Source organism: Elephas maximus, chromosome 8, assembly GCF_024166365.1.
Source record: "Elephas maximus indicus isolate mEleMax1 chromosome 8, mEleMax1 primary haplotype, whole genome shotgun sequence".
Taxonomy (NCBI): domain Eukaryota; kingdom Metazoa; phylum Chordata; class Mammalia; order Proboscidea; family Elephantidae; genus Elephas; species Elephas maximus.
The window spans coordinates 102,156,974-102,176,057 of NC_064826.1; the positions used below are offsets into that span (position 1 = coordinate 102,156,974).

The 19,084-nt window shown below is 35.6% G+C and overlaps 1 protein-coding gene across 4 annotated transcripts in view; it reads left to right on the forward strand.

Annotated features, from left to right (window-relative positions):
- The window catches only part of CDK13 (cyclin dependent kinase 13), a 152,760-nt gene that overhangs the window by 110,968 nt on the left and 22,708 nt on the right, over positions 1–19,084 (forward strand). For all 4 annotated transcript variants that reach the window (XM_049894762.1, XM_049894763.1, XM_049894764.1 and 1 more), the window contains exons 6-9: positions 1,952–2,141; positions 3,189–3,245; positions 16,516–16,617; positions 16,714–16,791. In XM_049894762.1, coding sequence (XP_049750719.1) covers positions 1,952–2,141; positions 3,189–3,245; positions 16,516–16,617; positions 16,714–16,791 — 427 coding nt within the window. The remainder of the gene's footprint in view (positions 1–1,951; positions 2,142–3,188; positions 3,246–16,515; positions 16,618–16,713; positions 16,792–19,084) is intronic.

A 19,084-nucleotide genomic window follows, 5' to 3' on the forward strand; every position in this document is an offset into this window, starting at 1 on the left:
ATATATTAATTAAAAAAAAAAACAACCCATTGCCGTCGAGTCAATATGTTTTAATATTAGAGCTTTATTGGCTATATCGTTGCTGAAGATTTTTTCCCAATCCGTAGGTTGTCTTCTTACTCTTTGGATCAAGTTCTTTGATGGACATAAGTATTTAATTTTTATGGGGTTCCAATGATCTCTTTTGTCTTCAGCTACTTATACAGTTGTTAATGTGATTGGTAATCTATCATTTAAAAAAATGAGGTGCCATAGTTTCTCCTTTATATTTTCTCATAAGAATGTTGTGGTTTTAGATTTAACATTTAGGTCCGTGATTCATTTTGAAGTAGTTTTTGTGTATGGTGTAAGGTACGGATCTTCCTTCACTTTCCACATGTGGAAATCCAATTTTCCCAGCACCATTTGTTGAAGAGACTGTTCCTTGCCCGTTGAATGGCTTTAGCACCCTTGACAAAAGTAAGTTGACCGTAGATGTTTGGATTTATTTCTGGGCTTTCAGCTCTATTCCATTGGTCTATGTATCTATTGTTAAACCACTATCAGGCTGTTTTGAGTGCTGTAGCTGTGTGGTATGTTTTGAATTCAAGAGGTATGAGTCCTCTTTGTTCTTTTTCAGTATTACTTTGGCTGTTCTAGGCCTCTTGCCATTCCATATAAAGTTGAGGATTAGTTTTTCCATTTCTATAAAAAATGCTGTTAGAATTTTGATCAGGATTGCGTGGAGTCTATGGATTGCTTTGGGTAGTATTAATACCGTAACTATATTAAGTCTTCCAATCCAGGAACACAGAACATCTTTCTATCTATACAGGTCCTCTTTAGTCTCATTCAGCAGTGTTTTATAATTTTCATTGTATAAGTCTTTCACATCCCTGGGTAAATGTATTCCTAGATATTTTATTCTCTTAGATGTTATGGAATATGGAGTTTTTTTTTTTTTTTCTTAATCTCCTTTTTACATTTCTAATTGCTGGAGTATAGAAACCTCATAGTCTTTCTTATGTAATAACTTTAAATTTGTTTAGTGAAATCTGTCAGTTTTTTTGTGGGTTTTGCTTTTTGTGTAATTTTCCACCTCTGTGTGAGGTTACACTTTTGTTCCAGTATCATTTTGCTTATTCTTTCTTCACCGACTTAAAATGGCTGTTTTCATAACCTAGTTATCAGATAATGAGATTTGTTTTCTGGTATATATTCCACTGTTCTGTCTGTCCCTACAACATGACAGCTCATATTAATTTCTCGTAGGACAAGCATTTTCATAAATGCTTTGGCCAATGCTCTGGTTTTTACTAATTGCTAAATTAAACTCTACTTGATTGTGATAGTCCATTATATAGCTCTAGATTTAAGTTGTACAAGTATCACTTAGACTTTCTGAATCTCTTTCATAAATACAGTTATTTTGTAGTTTGTGTATATGTGTGTGAGCTATGTGCTATTTTAGGTTTTGTTAGTAGGATTAAGCTGATTTATAAAATTTATAATTTTTATGCTTTCAAATGTTCTGGAACTGTAGAAATAGAATTAAATTACGTGTCTCTTAAAGGCTGAGTAGAAGTCATCTAAAGTCCATCTGGGCCCAGACTCTCTTATTGTTTTAACAACTCTTATTTTCTTTGATGAAGTATACTGATCTTACTCAGCTTCTGCTGAGAGACTGATATCTAAAACCGTTAAGATTTTTTATGTAAACATTAATCACCCCCAGAAATTATGCAATGTGGGAATAACCGGGGCTGTTTTTAGATGACAACTGAGTTAGATGTTTCCTTGGGATGTATTCATTGATAATCAATTCAGGAAGAAAGGTGAGTGCTATTAAAGTGACCAAGTAGCAGCTCTTATCCAGAATTAATTTTTGTCCCAGCATTTTACTTTTAAAGATTTTTAACCTATAGAAAAGTTGCACAAATGAAAGTCTTTAATGTATTTTTCTCATTCTTAGGTGCTTTTTATTTGGTGTTTGAATATATGGACCATGATCTGATGGGACTACTGGAATCAGGCTTAGTTCATTTTAATGAAAATCACATAAAGTCATTTATGAGACAGCTCATGGAAGGTCTGGATTATTGTCATAAGAAGAACTTTTTGCATAGAGATATTAAGTGTTCAAATATTCTTCTAAACAATAGGTATGGATATGAGCTTGCAATATATGTTCAAAATGAGTGCTATGCCTTAATTCTGTTAAAAGGATTTTAGATTTAGTTTATTCATACCTTCAAACATTTTAAAAACATAATAACAATATTATAGCTTAGGTTACCTCTAAAATTGTGTTAAGTATATTTTAGTTAAATTAACTTACGTTAATATTTCATAGTGTACGTAAAATAATACTGGGTTGGCTTTCTTGTTTGATAGTCTTCTAGATAATGTTGACGAATCTTCTCATAATTAGTAATATGATTTCAGCTTTAGGTTAATGATAGAATTCTAGAATTTTTCTCTTACAACAGTCATCATATTTTTAAGGTGAATTTCTTTTGAAGTGTACACATATGGAAACACACACAGACATACCTATATATTTAAAAAGCTTATATTAAATAGTTCACTAACAGCATTAAGTTAAACTCTGACACTTCTGTTGCAGTTGGTACTATTCGTTTGTTTAAATGAAGCTTGCCTGGTCCTGGTTTTAATTAGTAGAAAATGTTTTATGCATAGCCCTTCCAAGAACTGGAAATGTAAACATAATTTTAAAATAATGTAATTTAGCTCTTGAGCATTGTTGAATTAAATAAGTAATTTGTCTTATTGCTAAGTATTACTGGTGGAAATTAACTCATTTTGTTTTACTTTCATTGAAGTGCCCTTTTCTAAATAGTAACTGAATAGTGCTGAAATACTATCATATTAGTACTATTATAATAATAATGTTTATAATAATAACAACAGTACTAGTACAACAATGACACTGTTATATTAGTACTGAATAGTAACTGAAACTATCCAAAGCAAAGTATTAATTTTTTACCCACCTTTTCATGGATTTGTCCCTCTTAAGTACAGGACCTTGGTGGTACTGCGTTATGATGAAAGTTAGAAATATGATCAAAGTTAAAGTTTATTTATGAAGTGTATTTTTAATTAGTTCTAGGAATAGGATATGAATGTTATGATCAATTTTGAGTAGACTAATAATAGTTTTTGTTTATTTGTCTTACTTCCACCAGAGGGCAGATAAAACTTGCAGATTTTGGACTTGCTCGATTATATAGCTCAGAAGAAAGGTAAGAATACTTTCAAATGACTATTAATAGACATTAGAGTCCAGTTTTAGAAGCTTTACTAAGAACTCCTTATTGATAACTTTTTTTTTTTTTAAGGGGGAAAATTTACTTTTCATTAATCATGAAGCTTTATATTGGTAAATATAATTTATTTTTAAAATGTGAAGTTTTAAATGTAAGTGAGATAAGCCTATGAATTAAAAAAAATTATACATAAATGTCTAATGGAAGTTCAGACATTAAGATGCTCTTAATTTTTAGTGAAAAATCTTAGTTTATCCTTTTTAAATTGCATGTTTAAACTTACGAACTTTGTCTTAATTATTATTTTAGACTTAATGGTTTGTCTGTTGTTGTTACATCTACAGTTTTGTTTTTTAAACTTCCTAGAGCCCTTTATTTAAACAAACAATTGTGAGGAAGTTCACTGTGGAAGACAGAACAAAGTAGAGCTGTGGCTAAAGTGGGGATGTATATCCCACTTGACCCCTATTGTGCCTGGTGGTAGTGAAATGTAACTTGTCTTATTTTGAACTAATGGAATTTCAAAATAAAATACTTTTGTAAAGTAGTGGATTTACATAAGTAAACTATGGGACTAATTGGGCTCAGTACATTTCTAGAATCAGTTCAGCCCATTCCTTTACTGTCAGACAGCATCGTATCTTTTTTTCAGATGTGTGTGTGTGTATATTTAATTCTCTTTACGTATGACAATTCTGTATTGATTTTTAGTGCTACCATAACTGAGTATAATAAGACATCAGTTAATTGGAAATCTTAGAAAGAGGCGTTTGCGTTCACTGAATTAATTGAATTTGAGTAAAAATTTTCATTCAACAGTGAAAAAGTTTTTAAATGTTTAAGATAGAAAATTTGTCTATTTTTTAATCTTGCTGTACCTGTGATATCATTTGGAAAATTATTGCCTTGTTTAGTATTCTAGAGTAGAGGTTTTCTAATATTGTATTTTGGATACATTAGCATGCCACCTGTTTGAAACTGTGGTGTGGAGGGGGTTGTGATGGACAGGACTCCACTCCAGTCCTCTGTACCTGCTTTAGCCAGGGCTCTTCTGCTTTTATTCGTTTTACCTATAGTTCCACTTAATATTTTGAGAAAAGGTTCTGCGTGTTCAAAAAAAATTTTTTTTTCAACTGTTCTAGAGCTTAAAACCTATTACCCTCATTTTGTGTTTGAGAAACCCCAAGACCTTGGAAAAATGTTGGATAACTTAAGGTCCAAATATATTTGTTGGTAGAGCCAGGCATGTATATTTCAAGGTTTCTGATTGCCAGTTTTTTATTTCCATCATATTATAACAGTGACTCTTGGTAGAAATTGAAAAAAATTGGCTCAAATGTATACTCGATCCCAAACTTCACTTGAAGCATGTTTTTTGAGTGGTCAAATTTCAGTTGCTGTTATTTTGGGTGAAATTCTGATTAATTAAGGATTCTGTCTCTTTGCTGGTTGAGATTTCAGTGTGGTTAGATCATCCTTTCTTAATACAAATGTGTGTCTGTGATGTTTGAATATAAATCCCTTTCTTCTTGTTAGGTTTCAGTAGAGATGGAAAACAGCTAATTACCATTTCCCATCTAAGAGATTCTTTTTATACAGATACTTGTTCACATGTGGAAGAGATACGTTCCAGAAAAACTGACTGTAAAGCAAAATTCTATGTATCAAACTCTATTTTCCCACTGATGCTGTTTTAAAATGGAATGTTGAGTTGCAGTGGAGTGCCAGGGGTGTGGCATGTTCACTGGGCTGTGGTCCCCGTTCCTCTGCTGGGTTGATACAGGAATCTTGAGCTTAGAGAAGCAAGAAATTTGAAATCTCATAACTTTGCATCTTCTGGTAATGTATACTGAGTTTTTCTGCTTAACCAAATTTATAAGATAAAAACTTGGTGTATCATTTTGTTCTATGAGCAGATATAATCCTTCAGTGGTTCAGTTACTCCTTCAGAACTTTTCCAGATTAGAATAATTTCAGTTTCTTTAAAGTCTGTTGGAGAAGTTGGCTTGATTTAATGGAATGCCTTTAAAATACAAATATTTTCCTATAACTTTTAATAACATCTCAATTTTAAAAGAAATCTTCCTTTAGCCAACTTACTGTATTGTCCCAGATCTTTCAAAGATTTTTTGAAAAAATATATATCAAATGATTTTTTTTTCGTATTTCTACTTCGTTATTATAAGCAGAAGAAAAGGTAAGGCTTAGCCATAATATACCCATTCAAAAATTAAGTCAGTTTGAAATATTTTCTAAGAAATTTGTTGCTACAGATACAATAACTGAAGTGTCCAAAAAATTTAGTTTATTTCAGAATACAGCAGATTTAAGGTTATCACTGTAATGATACCAAGTATGTCTCTCTCATTATATTTTGGATAGGCATTTTTGAATTTGAGGGAAACTGGGTGGAGTTACAGCTAGCACTGTAGGAATTGCACGTTGGTGGTGTGTGACGAATATGGATCTCCTCTGTCATGTGTGTGTGCTACAGTAGAAGAAAAAAGGAGAGCCATTGTATTAAAATTAGGAGGAAATGATTCCTTGAAACCTAAAGAATCCTTTCCTCAGTTTGAACATCAATATTTATAGGCATTGAGAAGTATAGAACTTGAATATTAATTTTTGCCCCATTTCTTCATTATCTGTTCATCTTTCAGTACCAATTTTAAGTCAACTTTTCCTGATACCTTCCGCCTCATGATATTTCCTTCTGAGTTTTTATTTTACCAAGTCGTTGCTCCACTGCTTTTCTAAAACACGGAGTATCATTTTCTTTTTGTGTGATTGTCCCACTTATTTTTTTAAGGTACTTTGCACAAAAGTTGAAGATTTCATTTTCTAGAGAAGAACCTATAACTGAGCACATTTGTTTTTTTTTAATGCAAGGACAGAAGATCCACAGGCCTGAATCAGAGAACTTCGGCTCTAGTGCTAGCGTTGCCATTTAACCAGTTGTGGAATCTTGAACAAATTACTTAATTTCTCTAGGCCTCATTGTTCTCATCTTTTAAGATGAAGGATTTAGAATAAATGATCTCTAAAATCTTTATTTATAGAGTGTTGAAAAACGAATCTATTAATGGTTCTGAAATTTACTGCAATGAAAGAATAATAAAACGAATAAAAAATTTTAAAACAACTACCAAAAACTCACTTAATTTCTGTATTATGATCCAATTATAATTAAGAAATTAAAGGAGCCTTGAAGTGTTACCACGAAGAACCAGATACACTGGGTCACTACCACCACCCTCCCAAAACATACTCACCTTTTTTGGAGGCAATGCCACCATCTAGTGGCTTTTTAGAAAATTGCCATTAAAGACAAAACAAAATTTTCCCAAAGTTTTAGGCATTAATGGATGGAGAAATATCCCGCTAGCTACTTCTCCAAGGTCAAGGTGAAGTTATATTCAGGATTAAAATTACCTCCTGAACTCTGGTCACTATTACTTTTGTTCTTGTTTTATCACTCCATCTAAATTGTAGTTACTTTAAAGACAGGGACCATTTTATACTTTTGTGTTTTCTATGCCCTAAAACATTGAATACAGGAATTCCTCGATGGATTCTGATCTGGGAGAAGGTCACTCTGATCTACCCGCTTTTTATAGATCAGTGCAGGGGGCTTTGGCAATTTCAGATAATAAAAAGAATCTTTTAGGAGGCTCTGGACAAGATTGGAAGAGCCATGGTAATAAAAAGGTCACTAATAACATGAATAGCAATAAATAATACGATTAAACAAGCTTCAGGAATGGAAATATCATTTAGATCACTGACTTAACTGTAAGGTCAAGATTAAATTATATTTCCTTCAGCTCTAATTTAGTAGCTTATAGTTTTCAGCATATAAAGAAAAAAGGCAGACAATTTAATTCTTTAGGTTACATTGTTCCCCACTCCTCCTGTGGGAGGAATCTCATCCGTGTGCTAAATACTGAAGACCCTCAAATTAAATTTCAAGCCTTGATCTTTCTTCTGACCTCCAGATCTGTATGTTTACTGAACATCTCTACCAAGGTGATCTGGGTACCTTAAACATACTGTTACAAAACCTGTCTCCCCTCCCCCAGAAGAAAGCCTGTTCGTTTTCCTTTATTCCCCCTTTTAGTTAAAGGTATCTGGTCATTTCCGTATACAGATATGTCTCATATAAACCCACCGCTGTTGAGTAGATTCCAACTCATAGTGACCCTATAGGACAGAGCAGAACTGCCCAGTTGGGTGTCGAAAGAGTTGGGGAGGATATATGTCAGAGTTGTATCCTTTCACAATATTTATTCAATCTGTGTGCTGGACAAATAGTCTAAGAAGCTGGACTATACAAAGAAGAGTGCAGTGTCAAGATTGGAGGAAGACCCATTAACAACCTGTGATGTGCAGATGACACAACCTTGCTTGCTGAAAGTAAAGAGGACTTGAAGCACTTACTGATGAAGATCAAAGATGACAGCCTTCAGTATGAATTACACTTCAGCATAAAGAAATAACGTGCTCACATCTGGATCAGTAAGCAACATCATGATAAACGGAGAAAATATTGAAGTTGTCAAGGATTTCATTTTACTTGGATCCACAATCAACACCTGTGGAAGAAGCAGTCAGGAAATGAAATGATACATTGCACTGGGCAAATCTGCTGCAAAAGACCTCTTTAAAATGTTAGAAAGCAAAGATGTCAATTTGAGAACTAAGGTGCGCCTAACCCAAGCCATGGTGTTTTCAGTCCAGCTCATATGCATGTGACAGCTGGACAGTGAATAAGAAAGACCGAAGAATTGATGCCTTTGAATTATGGTGTTGGCGAAGAATATTGAATATACCACAGACTACCAAAAGAATGAACAAATCTTTCTCCAAAGAAGTACAGCCAGACTGCTCCTTAGAAGTGAGGATGATGAGACTTCATCTCACATAGTTCGGACATGTTATCAGGAAGGACCAGTCCCTGGAGAAGGACATCATGTTTGGTAAAGTAGAGGGCCAGTAAAAAAGAGGAAGATCCTCAGTGAGATGGATTGACACGGTGACTGCAACAGTGGGCTCAAGCAAAGCAGTGATTATGAGGGTGGTGCAAGACTGGGCAGTGTTTTGTTCTCTTGTACATAGGGTTGCTATGAGTGGGAACTGGCTCGATGGCACCTAACAACAACCTTCGTGGAAGCAGACTGCCACATCTTTCTCCCACGGAGCAGCTGGCGGTTTCCAACTACCAACCTTTTGTAAGCCAAGTGCTTAACCACTATACCACCACAGCTCCTATACGAAACCTGTGGCCATCAGGTTGTTTCCGATTCATACAGACCATGGCAAATAGAATTTTATTAGTTTTCCTGTCCCTGGTGTTTCTCCCGAGCCGTACATTCCTGTTATCACCTCATCACCTGCCACCCAAATAATGCCAGTGTTGAGCCATTTGCAGTTTTCTAAACATGCCATGCTCTTGAATGCTTATGTAATTTATATTTTCTTTTGTATGGATTTGTACTTCCCACTACCTCACCCTGACAAGTTTGTTTCTTTCATTCAATATGGAGTTTGGGCATTATTACCTCCTCCTTTGAAGTATGTCCTGAATCAGGCATCAAAGTGTGCATTTTCCTTTAGGTGTCCAGAGTACTTTATACATTATTCTGTGTAGTATTATAATTTATATTTATATTGCTACTAGACTTTAAGGCTCTAAACAACTAAGTTTGTTTTTTGTTGTTTGTTTTTAGTCCAGTCATCTGTTAGTGCTTAGCATGGTGCTTAGCGTTTCAGTAAGTATTTGTTGGTTATGAGAAAGGAAAGGGAACAACCTTAATTAGCATTGGTACATAGTACTTTATTATATACAGTCTCCTTTAAAAGAAATATTTTAAGGGAAAGCAGTCTTCTGAAATGGCTTATAGGTATCATTCTTAGGCACGTTTTCAAGATTAAAAAACTGAAGTTTAGAAATTTAAAGTACATTTCTGAGATCATACACCGGTAAGTGGTAGAGCTAAGAGTTAAACTTGGGTCTTTTGACAGACTATTTTCCTTATAATGATGTGCTTCCCTGGTTAAGACTCTGGATGCAGCCTTTATTTCCTAAAAGTATTTTTGGATAGGGAGCTCTACGGGCCTCTGAAGTCTCCTTTGGAGGTACCGTTAGGCTGGTGATAGTTTTCTAGAGTCTTGTAGCAAATAGTTTGCCGAATTTTCTGTCTCTGTCCTTTCACCCTGCAAATATAAAATTTTGCTGAAATAGGTGTACTGTAGTTCCAGTCTTCTAGCAGTTAACAAGTTGTTTGATAGCATTGTATATGTGGTATCGTATCGGTTTGCTTCTTTGTGATCTAAACAGGTCATCTTTTGGATGCTTAAAACGGGCGACCAGACCTAGTAGACCAAATCTGAAATGTTTGTTTTTGGGACTCTGGATTTTCGTTTATTGGTCTACTTTTGGATGATCTAGTTTCATATTACAACAGTGATTTACTTGTCCTGGGATTTAAATTTCCTGACTTGTGGCCTGTTTTCGCATGACCCTTGAGCTAAGAATTACTCTTTAAATTTCTAAAGGTTTGTTTAAAAAATAGAAGAAGAAATGACACAGACACATGTGGCTGGCAGAGCTAAGATATTTATTAACTGAGGCTTTACAGAAAAAATCTGCCACCCCCTGAGCATTCTATTTAGGTCCTGTATTGACCTACTGATTACTGCATGAGAGCAAAAGCTGTTTAGTTGTCTGTTTTTTCTCCCATAAAGAGAAGACGGGAATTACAAGAATACATTCTTTGTTAACATGTTTGATGTTAAATGGACACCACTGAAATGTACTTTTAATATAATAATAGGTGCTGTTTCTAGTAGATATACCACAGTAAGTGTATCTGTATTTTTTTTATATATTTATATCTGTCAGTGAATCAGTCAATCAAGATACGTTATTTAAAGTTTGCTTATCCAGGCTTTCCTCCTCCCACTTCTCTGCTGTTTTTTTTTTTTTTTCCTGTGTAGTCACTGTCGGTTACCTTGGCTCAGTATTAAGACTGTGTAATTTTTTTTTTTTAACCTAACCGCAGCTACAGATTTGGATTGTTTAGTTGTAGAGTATCACTTTGCTGTTACAGACGAAATATTGAGTGTGGAACACTTAATATTTGACAACTAATTAAATGCCATGTATTAGGAATTGTGCTAGTCACTGAGGATTAAAAATTGTGGGAAAAAAGACAAAATACCTGCCCTAACAAGACTGTACAAACTAGGAAATACAGACAGGTAAACAGGAAGTTATAATGTAATGTGTAATACTATAGTACTTATATTAGGGCAAGAAAAAATGCTTTGGGGACATCTCATGTAGACTAGGCCTTCTAGAAGAAGTGATACCTAAGCTGCAATCTGAAAAATGAGTAGAAACTAAGTGAAATGCAATGTTTCTGTGAGCCCAGCAGGGAAGGCAGCATTTGTCTGGCCTCCTCAGGGAACTGAAAGCTCAGTGTGGCTGAAACAAGAACAAAATCATGAAGAATCTAACAAGCCTTGTGTGGATAGTTTGTAGACAACAGCGGTGTGTACTGGAAGTGTATGGAACACACTCACACTTGTATTTATGCCATCGCTCTGAGTGCATCTGGAGCATAGATCGGCCTTAGAAGTTTAGAAGCCAGGGCAATCAGTTAGAAAGCTGTCGCAGCAAATCTAGGTGGATGATAACAGCAAAACTAGAGAATGGGTGTAGGTGTTGGAAAGACAGAGATGAATTACAGGGATCTTAAGAATATAAAATTGTTAGAAACTTCATGATTGGTTATATGTTGTAAGACACATCCCTATCCTCCACCCCTACTGTAAGGTTTCTGCTTAGACAACTTAATAGTTTATTTAAGATAGGCAGTGCTCTTGTAGCTCAGGGAACTTCAAAATTCAGTGATTTAAAGAATAGGAATTTTATATTTTTCACTTAATAATCTGGAGTGGTTGTTGCTTACCTTGGTGCAGAATTAATATTTAACCAAATCACTGGTAGTGATTCTGTTTCATACTCTCATTCAGGAAATCAGGCCAGAAGATCTGTCATCTTTCATACATCCTTATACATCCCTTCCGAGATTGTCACCATCTCTGTCAGCCAAAAGAGAGAAAAGAGGAGGGAGGAGTGTTACGAGCCAGGCCTAGAACTGGCACTCATCACAGAAGCTGGCTGTGTAGCCTCACATAAGTCAGCGAAGGTGGGAGGTGTAGTGTACCCAGGCAGCTACCTTAGAAGAAGGCAGAGCAGATTGTAGAGCGCTGGTCTAAGTCTCTATCACGAGTGGTAGATAGGAAGAGAAACAGCAAAAGATAGTGAATTTTCTTTTGGATGTGTTGAGATCAAAATAGTTACAGGACTTCTAAATTTGGAAATGTAGTAAGAAAGAACGAGTGAGAACAAGTGATCATCAGGTGGTAGCATCAACTGGAAAAAAATTACTTTTGTTTATCCATAGTAATATGATACAAGAATTTCAAAAGTCATATTTTTGGGAGAGATCAAAAGGAGGGCAAGGGGAGTGGAAGTAGAAAGGAATAGCGAAAGGGTAAGAGGAAGAAGATTGTATTTACTCTTATGTAGTTATAGGTCAGTCAGTTAAAAATTATCAATAAGTACTTACTATATGTCAGTCGTGGTTCAGTGATAGAATTCTCCCCTTCCAGGCAGGAGACCCAGGTTTGATTTCCAGACATTATACCTTATGCACAGCTTCCACCCATCTGTCAGAGGAGGCTTGCATGTTGCTGTGGTGCTGAACAGGTTTTGGCGGAGCTTCCAGACTAAGACAGACTAGGAAGAAAGGCCTGGCGATCTCTTCTGAAAATCACCTAATGAAAACCCTATGGATCACATATTCTGATGCTGTGATGCAAGGGGTTGCCATGAGTCGGAGATCAACTCAACAGAAGTTAACAACAATAACAGCAACATATGCCAGGCACTGAACTCCAGGTATTAACTAGGTATTGTAGATATAAACCCCCAAAAAACCAAACCCATTGCCATCGAGTCGATTCTGACTCATAGCAACCCTATATGACGGAGTAGAGCTGCCCCATAGGTCTCCAAGGAGTGCCTGGTCGACTCGAACTGCTGACCTTTTGGTTAGCAGCTGTGGCTCTTAACCACTACACCACAGACCAAGTCCCTGGTCTCATTTACATTGTCATGAGGAAAGTTAGACAATAAACTGTGGAGTGGGGGGAGGGCGGAGAATTTAAGATACAAAGTTCTGTAAAGTAAATAAAATGCTGACTGTAGGATCACTCTGTGGGGGGGTGGGCAGCAGCTGGGTGGTTTTAGCTACAGCAGTTAGGGCAGACCTCATTGAGGAAATAAATTTGAGCTAGGACCTGAGTGATGAGAAGGGGAAAACCTAATGACCTGGGGGAAGAACATTCTCCCAAGTAAAAGGAACTACGCAAATGCAAAGCCTTGGGAACAGTTTGAGGGTCAAAAAGTTGCTCAGTGTCATAGGAGATAAGACCCTGGAGATAAAGCCCTAAGAACCAAGGTAAAAAGTTGCAGTTTTATTGGCTTTTGCCGTGGCACATCAGCAGACAGCTTTAAGCAAGTAAGTGACACGACCTGGTTGAATGCTTTAAAAAAAAAAATTGTGGAGAAGCGGGGAGGGGAGAGTACTGGTAGAGGCAAGGAAACTAGTTAAGTGATTGTCAGAGCAGTACCAGTGGCAAGATAAAAGGGTTGTAGAGGGTGACCAGTGGTTGGATTGGGGATTTATTTGGGATGTAGAGCTGCAAGAAATTGTTCATAGATTAGATGTGAGGTGGAGGGAAAGAGCTATCAAGCAGGACTCCTGGATTTTTTCCCTCTGAAGCTGGGTCGGTAGGTGTTAACTATAGGTCCCAGATTTCTTCTGTAAATTGTGTAGCTGTTTGTGCAGTGGATTCTGAAGTTGGTGTGACGTTTTGTGCCTGTGATGGATTTAGTTAACTGAAGGCTGTCTGTATTTTTAACCTTTTGATTTATTAAGATTATTAAGTGCAGCAGCCAGTGGGATTAAGAGTATTGTAGTAATCAAAAAGGAAATATATTGCGCTGTGTTTATAATCAGAATTGTATTTAAGAATTTAAGTTTTAAAATAGAATTTCTTCATGTATCTGCAGTGCCTAGCTGTGGTGCCTTAACTATAGTAAGCATTCAATAAAGATTTGTTAAATAAAGAGGTATTTTGTAGATGTTTATGAATGAATACTATGTTTTCTCTAAAACAGTATACATTCTTGTCTAAAAAAATAATAAATGTAGACTTTATTATATATGTTGTTGGAAAAATGAGGCATTTTGGGGCTACTTAACTTACTTTTATAGGATTCTTTTTTTTATTTCTTGGAATGATCCTTAACAAAGGCAGCAGCTCTGGCTTGTACATTTTAACTGGAATTATCCAGAGCACTCAAACACTTCAAGGGCCTAGGATCTGCCCTGAATACCTGCTTTGCCTTTTATGTATCTAGATTAGAGAGGAGGCTGAGCTGCATGCCAGCCTGGGGATACACCCTTATAGCAGTTCTTGGTTTACTGGGGATCCAGTGCTGCTTGTCAGGCTCTCGGGTGGGGAATGCCATAGCATACCTCATTTTCCTGACCGCCCCAATTTCTGAATTCGGGATTGTCTAGGGGCAAAGTATCAGAATCTATCACCGGACAGGTAGAAAGCCTTTGGTTTTTACTGTGCGGATACTTCACTGAATGTAAATAAAAATGGCAGTGTAGTGCTTTGTTTTATACAAAGTCTACCTAGCTCTTTTCTTCTGACAGAAAACAGACACCTGGGAATGTTTGGAAAAGCTATTGATTAGTATACAGTAAATATTTTTGCCGTGCACTTAGACATGTACTTCATTTAGTTTTGTGTTTAATCATTTTTGAAAATGCACAAAATATTTTTACTTCTGAATTTGATGGCAGTTAACCAAGAAAGTAAGCTAGTCTGGTTTTACATGCCAAAGATGACTCTCTGTGTTGCCTAGAACTTGATACATAGTATATAAAAGAGCAGTAATTTTTTTATGTAAACATTCCTTTTTCAGTAAAATTTAGTAATCTGAATTTGTGTGGTTTTGCAACATAATTCAGTATACTTAAAAAATACATGTATATATGCACACATATACATACATTATACATACATTTCTCCACATAATTCAACATACTTTTAATATATACGTAAAATATGTTTCTTTTTGCAGATTTTTCTTGACTTACAGAGGTTTATATTACTTTAAACATTTTCTTGAGACTGTAGATTTATCTAGTTGCTCTTCAGTAACATGACCATAGTTTTCCTATGCTTATAGACCCTGAAATGTGTTAGAAAAGCTAGTCGTCATAATTTTCATAAACTTTGTTCTCCCATCCAGCTAATTCATGTATGTTACCTAAAGTTTTAGGGCCATACACGTTAAGGTGCCTGCCCTGTGCCCAGCATTGTTCTGGGTTTTGTCTGTGGGGATCATAATAAAGAATGACCTGGGGTCTTTTGATTTTCTGGGAAGATATAAAACATAAATAGAGGAGAGTTCAAGACAGTGGTAAGTATGATATGAATTTAAGAATGTGAAAATAATAAATCTACTGTTAATAGAGATTAGACTTCATGGGAGTGGGTTGTTCACTTTGCCTTGAAGGAGATACAGAGTTTGAATGAGAAAAAATAGATTTCCAAATTTAAAAGGAGTTACAGGATAAAGAACAGAACGTATTTTTAAAGAATGATTAAGCCTAGCTTTAAGAGTAGCTAGAATTAGAAAAAAAGCTTCTTCATTATGTGAAGAAAAATGATGCCAGGAAACAAACAGAAATGACCAAGAAAAATACATAAATAATGTTAGAAAAATCTAAACCTAATTCACTGTTGAAAATAGAGTGTCCTTTTTATTTTCACTACTTATATGTAGGTCAATAACCCCCTCCCCCCCCCAGTTGGGAACACTGTTACAGTAGTCCTGTCTGTAGTAGTGCTGTGGTAACCAGATTGATGCCTTATAGTATGAGTGCTTAAATTATTTGGAGAAATTTGACTGAATGGGGCAGAGCAGGGCCAGATTGCTGAGGTCTTAAGCTGCCTGGAACTTCAGATCTATGTCGTTGGCAGTGTGAATACCTGAAGGGAAAGGCTTTATAAATCATATGACTCTTCTCCTTCCTCCCAAAACTGGTCCAGGTCCAAGCCAACCTCAGGTAAATGGGCTTGGAATACTACCTTCCTGAGGAGTTTCCTATGATATGAACTTTGAATCCTTGTGATTTGGAGGATATCTGTAAAGAAAGACAGGTTTAGAATTGACCTAAAGACATATATGATCACCCTGAAGTATATACCCTAATCCTGGATCAGTCGGAGAGCCATCTCTGACTTCTTAAGACCTTTTTCATTCATGTTAGTCAGCTAGAACATGATCATTCTCTCAGGATTGAAAACCCTGTCAGAGAACATGTACTGTGATGGTCAGATTGGCCCCTAATATAACCTCTTCTGTCTGTGGCAAAGGAAGAAATGAGCAGTATGTGTCTGTCATTGTTGTTAGAAGACAACAAGGGAGTCATCTGATAAAATACTGTCACTGTTGTTAATGGTGTATTGCAGAATAGACCCCAGCTACTATAGTCTGCATTTTTGCACTTTGTATTCACATATTGTAGTGGATTGAAATCAATGAAATGTTGCCAATGATAGGCCCATTTGAAAACTTTTATTAATTGACCCCAACTTAAACTATATCTTGGCACCTACTAGTAAGTTGCCAGATTTAGTCTAAATTAGTCAATCTCTTTAAAAGATACTATGGAAAGGAAAAACAGTATTGAACAGTTGAGTTGATGGCTGCTAACCAAAAGGTCAGCAGTTCGAATCTGCCAGGCACTCCTTGGAAACTCTATGGGGCAGTTCTACTCTGTCCTATAGGGTCGTTATGAGTCGGAATTGACTCGACGGCACTGGGTTTATTTGATCAAATTATGGTTAAAACCACCCAATTGCTTTTTATTTTCAAATACTTAAGGGAAATTTTCGGTTCGTGTTGCTCTCAGATGTATTTTACAATCACATACTAGATACCAAAGCGTGTCTGTATTTGTAGGCACAATAGAGTGGTTTTAGTTAGGATTGTAGGATTGCTATGACAGGCTACAATAGTGTTTCCTAAGCGAATCTCTCTTATTCTAACAAATACTAACTCTAAAGAATGCTTTTTTGTGTTTTTTAGTCGGCCGTATACTAACAAGGTCATCACTTTATGGTACCGTCCACCTGAACTGCTGTTGGGAGAAGAACGCTATACGCCAGCTATTGATGTCTGGAGCTGTGGGTAAGATAGGCTTACTGATTGGTTTATTTTACTTGAAACTTGTGGTAATAAAGTAAAATCAGCTCATTTGTTAATGATGGGTATTTTTTCTATTAGATGCATCCTTGGTGAGCTCTTCACTAAAAAACCTATATTTCAAGCAAATCAGGAACTTGCACAACTAGAATTAATAAGGTAAGCTCATGGTTCTAATATTTGGGGCAGAAGGAGGTCATACTCCATAGGAGATTTAAAATCTATCAAGCTTGTCTTTTCAAGAGGAAACTATCACAGTTCTTTTGAAGGCTAAATGAAGGAGAAACTAGTATGTGGACACTTTGATACTTGTTCCAATAAAGTTAAGAATCTTAAAGGCCCTAGATCTTTCTTTTGTGTGTGTGTGTGATTAAATTTAAGGTTTTGAGGCCCAAAAGATAAGACTGGCAAGGAAGAGTAAATAAGGAACAAGAGAATAAATGGTAGCTCCTTCTTTATAAAGTACGGCAGAAACTACTGAAGAATTAATGTTTTGCTATATTGTAAAGAAATAGTCTATTTTATATACACACAGACACGTTTATATATGAACTTATACATTTGTGTATGTGTATACACACCAAAATATATTCCTGTACCGGGTAGCACAGGTCTTTACCATTTGGAGCCTGTCCTAGGACCTATCTCATGAGGAGCTACTCATACACATTAGTCATCTTTCCCTTAATCCCATATTTAACATCATTTTAGGAAAGATGTTAGTATAAGGTACAAATTTATAGAATTTTACTTTCCCAACTGGACAAAATGAACATAAAACAACAAATAGTAACCAGAGAAGGATCCTAACTTCATATTGTAAACTGTGAAAAGCAGTACCCAGAGACAGACAGTTTTAACTGAACTAAAAGAAGATCCTGAGAATTCACAAATGTCTCCTTTTTGGGAAGACCATTACAGTTAGGTAGAATGTGGGCAAAATAATTTTTTTTTAAAAAAAGTAAAGAACAAAACACCGTAATATTACCCTTTCTGATGATTGGGGAACTACAGAGTAATGCAGGGAAAGATGAGTGCCCCAGTTGGAGCCCGCTTCTCCTCTGGGGATAATTCGGCTAAAATCAGAAATACACGAGCCAGAGGCCGGCAGTGGGTTTCCTCCACAGCAGCCAGTTGTCGCACCCTAAAGTGGAAGCACAGAGCCAGTTGTGTCTGAGACTTGACATGAGGGGATTCCAGCACAGAACTTTTATAAGGGAGGCAGAGAAGGAGTTCACCGGAAACATACTGTTAGAAAACTTTTATTTAACCTCTTTTTATTGTATAACAAACAAGTAGATAAAGCTATGGAAGAATTAATAGATACTCCTGAAAGTAAGAAAAATACTTTTTTCAGTGCTAATTGGACATTTACAAAAGTTGGCTTATATATTAGTAGAAAAAAAAAGACGGTAAACTGCAAAGCGTTGAAATAGTACAGACTATATTCTCTAACAAAAAATAGAGTAAAACTAGAAATTAATATAAAATGGAAACAGCAAAGCCTCTCAACTATCTCAAAAGTTTAAATGTGTTAAAGATAATTATTAAATAATGATTAAAGAGGAATCAAACTATGTTTTGTATGAAAAGCTATGTATACAACTTGAAATTTACTACTAAATAAGAAAAATGAAAGAAAATGAATTAAACATTCAACTAACAAGCTAGGAAGAAAAATCAAAATAAACCCAGAGAATAAAAGTAATTAATGAATTACAATACAGCAAAAGATAGAACTTGTGAATAAATCTAAGGACTGGTCTTGGGTTTATTCACAGACATGAGCAATATAAACTAAGCACTAGTTTTAACTTAGTAATAAGAAAAGAGTATAAATAAATAAAATGAAGTTATAAGATAGGAATTGACTACAGATATAAAGAAAATCAGAATAATTGTGAGACTACTTGATTGACCAGACTTGACCCTAGAACACTTGGAATACTCAAATAGAGGAAATAATGTTGTCAAAACATTTCTCAAAAGAACCACCCAAACATTGGTCCCAACATTTTCATAGGAAATTCTTGAATATCTTTTAGAAACTGATCATTGTAATGTTTCTTAACCTGTTCCAGAACAAAAGAGTAATGTATTAGAAGCTTTCTTATTTCAGCCTTGCCTTAAACAGACTTGTTAGATTAACCAGTGTTCTCCATTCCCTCTGTAAATAAATACGGGTTTGAAGACGTGGCAAGCACAGCGCTTGCAGCGTAGTCAGTGACCAGTTTCTAGTAGGACTGTGTTTACTTATCCTACCAGTTAAAGAATATGATGACCAAGCAGTGGTGGTTTGTTTATAAATTTTTTATGTGAGCGGTTCTTATTATAGTTGTGTAGTTTAATTAAATACTACACAGATGCATGGCTTTGCACCTAAAAGAGTTGCTGTCAGATTAATTAGTGGGCCAGGAACTATAAAAGTTAGAAACAGAAGTCATAAAGATCT